The sequence below is a fragment of the Dipodomys merriami genome, unplaced genomic scaffold (assembly GCF_024711535.1).
Source record: "Dipodomys merriami isolate MVZ:Mamm:240054 unplaced genomic scaffold, mDipMer1.0.p SCAF_184, whole genome shotgun sequence".
Lineage (NCBI taxonomy): Eukaryota > Metazoa > Chordata > Mammalia > Rodentia > Heteromyidae > Dipodomys > Dipodomys merriami.
Window position 1 is genome coordinate 828,200 of NW_027203204.1, and position 3,326 is coordinate 831,525.

Below are 3,326 nucleotides of genomic sequence, written 5' to 3' on the forward strand. Positions count from 1 at the left end.
CTGCTCCCCAGTTACATCCTGGCCTCCGGGCACCCAGGATCCCGGTCTAGACGCACTGTACTAATCTATAGGTTGTGGTTTGTTGTCTTTTTTCTGTTTACACCTCTGCCACCCGCATCGCAGGACAGGGTCCCTTCCTCCTTTTCATTCCTGTGGGCCGCGTTTCCGTAATTGTCATACAGATTCCTAGTTTCACTCCAGCTCCTTTCCACCCTCGCTCGACGTCGGCAACACAAGCTCAAAAGTGCAAGCTAAAAGCAGAGCGGTTGACGTGCGAAGGGGAGGGGTGCGTGCCGGTGTGTGGAAGTGTAGGTGCTGTGTGTGGAAGAAACCAACAGCGTCCGCCGGGGTGTCCGTCTCGTAGAATGCTCGTCACGCTAGGCCGACCGACCCAGGATCCGATCCCCAGTGCGTCTCCAGCCGACAGTGAGCTCAGTCAGGAACTCAGGAGCATCCAGGCTTTACTCGGTGCCCCAGCCCGACCGATGCTCTACCCCACGTTCACGGCACCTCCCCGCCCCGCGCCGTGGTAGCGTCCGGGAGACGTCACCCATTGTTTACAAATCAACCCCAGCCGGCAGGGCTCCGGCTCCCGCGGCTGCCAGCGCGCCGCGCTACCGCCCGGCGGCTCCGGCCTCGGCGTCCCTCGGGCCCCGGCCCCAGCCCCGGCCCCACGCCCGCCTCTGCCGCGGCCCGCCGAGCCCGCGGGCAGTAGAGCCGCCAGCGACGCCCTCTGAGCCCCGTGTGCCCGGGCGGGGGGCCATGCCGTGCCGGAGGGAAGAGGAAGAGGAAGCCGGCGAGGAAGCGGAGGGGGAGGAGGAGGAGGAGGAAGACAGCTTCCTCCTGCTGGAGCAGTCGGTGACGCTGGGCGGCTCGGGCGAGGTGGACCGGCTGGTGGTCCAGATCGGCGAGACGCTGCAGCTGGAGCCAGCGCACCACAGCCCGGCCTCCCCGTGCGCGCCCCCGGGGCCTCCGCTGCAGCCCCCGCGGCCGCCCTCGGCAGCGCTGGCGGCGGACAAGGCCGGGCCCCCGGCGGTGCCGCTGCTGCTGGGGCCGGCGTCGGCCGAGACGGGGGCCCCGGCGCCCCCTGGGGCCCTGCGCTGCGCTCTCGGGGACCGAGGCCGCGTGCGGGGCCGGGCGGCGCCCTACTGCGTGGCGGAGCTCGCCGCAGGCCCCGGAGCGCTGTCCACTCTGCCCCCTCAGCCTGGCCTGGATGGGCCTCCGGGAGCTGGCAAGCAAGGCATCCCGCAGCCGTTGTCCGGGCCGTGCCGCCGAGGATGGTTCCGGAACGCCGCCTCGTCCCGCCGCCTACAACAGCGACGCGGGTCCCAGCCAGAAACCCGCACCGGGGAGGACGACCCGCACCGGCTCCTGCAGCAGCTGGTGCTCTCAGGAAACCTCATCAAGGAGGCGGTGCGCAGGCTTCATTCGCGAGGGCTACAGTTACACGCAAAGCTTCCCCAGCGCCCGCCCCCGGGGCCTCTGTCGGCCCCCGCGCACGAGCCCCCGTCGCCCCGAAGCCCTCGTCCAGCCTGCAGTGACCCTGGCGTGTCCGGGCGGAGGGCGCAGCTCCGAACTGGAGATGGCATGCTTGTCCCCGGCAGCTAACAGCCAGGGTGGCCCCGGCGCCAGTCTCTGATCGGGGGCGGGGGGGGGGCGGGGAGGGTGCCAGAAGCTTCTCTCGAGGGCTGCAACCCAGTTCGGGCCGGTGGACAACGTGTGCTTTTTGGAAGAAGCAAATAATAATAATACGCGTAACGAAGACGGAGAACCTAAACGCGAATATTTTCATGTACAACCAAGGTTGAGGGCCAGCATCTGTTTGAAACCCGGACCCTGGGACCTTGCCTGAGGCAGCTCTTAGGGCGCAGCACCCCAACCTCTCAGTAAGACTCCTTATTTGGAGTGACACAACCTGGCCGCGCGGCTCTGCGCAGACTCTCCCGCTGCCAGCCCGGCGACCACGTGGCCACGTGGGGCTTCTCCGGCCGCCTCTCCCCGGGACGACGGAGGGTCGTCGCCGTTTATTTGTTTGACCTTTTCAGGACTGGTTCCTGATCTGCGTAGACGATAATGTAGGGAGCACCCCTAAAATGCCAGGCTTGAATATCTACCCCACTTAAAAAACTTATCTCGTGTCTCTTGGGGTGGGGGGAACTGCTTTTTAATACAGAACGTGGGGTACAACGAAAGGATCCCTTTGGGGTTCAACAGGAGGAACGTTTTTCCCTTTGCAACTGTTGCCATTGTCAAAGTGCTGGGGAAGACTGTGCCAGGAGTGGGCATGGGAGGCGGGGACGGGGTGGGGGGAGGGCGTTGGGTGGTGGAAGGCTAAGATAATGTTTCTGAAGCCCTTCACCCCTCCTCGAGTTCAAGGTCACTGTTTGGTGGGCGCTTCTGGTGTGTCCAGGGCTCTGGCAGGAAAAAGTAACCATGTCCGCTCATGCTGGTTAGAAAAAGTGTGGAGCGTCCCGAGGACACGCATGGGGAAGGGACGCGCTGGGCGCCCGAGTGACCACCGCCCCTTGTCCTACTCGGGGCTTTCACAGAAACTGCCCTGAAACGTGTCCCCGAGTCCCTCCCCCTCGGCTCTGCTGCCCTGCTCAAGTGGGTGGCGCTGGCGGATCCTGGGGGCCCCCGGGCAAGGGGCTAAGGAGGCACCACCACGTGATGGGCACTCCAGGGACATACAGCCTTGCATAGCAGCTTATAATGGGCTCTCCGGGGCCATTTGCAATAACAGCTGCAATTCCCTGGATAGACGGAGTTGATTTCCTCCCTCTGCCCCTCCCCCGGCCATGCCAGCTCGCCTTTGTAAGTGAAGGAAACCGAGTAGAAAATGTGACCCTCCTAACGGAGAAGCTGCAGGCTTTGCTGCGGTGACCATGGTGAAGCTGGGAAGTACTGTTCTGTCTGAGCGTGCTAAGACCATTGTGTTTTAGTTTTACAGAGAGTCGGTGGCTCAGCCTTGACTCCTCTTGCTCAGTATCCAGATGTGACTGTTGACATATCTACACTTCGCACCGGAGTGTCTGCAATTGTGGCTGTCCTGATTATAGGATTTTAACTTAACTGAGATAACTGTTTTTGAATAAATGTGTTGGAATTTTTTGTTTGTTTCCCTGGTTGGTTTTATTTTTACACTTGCTACCAGTGGGGAAAGATGTACAGAATGCATTTCTCTGATCTCCATAAACATGAACACACTTGAAATCCCTGTCAGCCTGGCCCGAGGATGGTAATTAGAGGCCTTTGTGTCTGAACAACTCACTAGTTAGACTAGGTCTGCGCAGCTGGGTGTATGTATTGGTGCTGGCATGAAATTA

General features: G+C 61.9%; 1 protein-coding gene across 1 annotated transcript; it reads left to right on the plus strand.

Moving 5' to 3' along the window:
• The first annotated feature begins 625 nt into the window (after window positions 1-625).
• LOC138830119 (proto-oncogene FRAT1-like) lies at window positions 626-3,111 on the plus strand. Its single transcript, XM_070026526.1, has one exon. The coding sequence runs from the start codon at window positions 763-765 to the stop codon at window positions 1,606-1,608; it is 846 nt and encodes a 281-aa protein (XP_069882627.1). The 5' UTR covers window positions 626-762; the 3' UTR covers window positions 1,609-3,111.
• The last annotated feature ends 215 nt before the right edge of the window (window positions 3,112-3,326 follow it).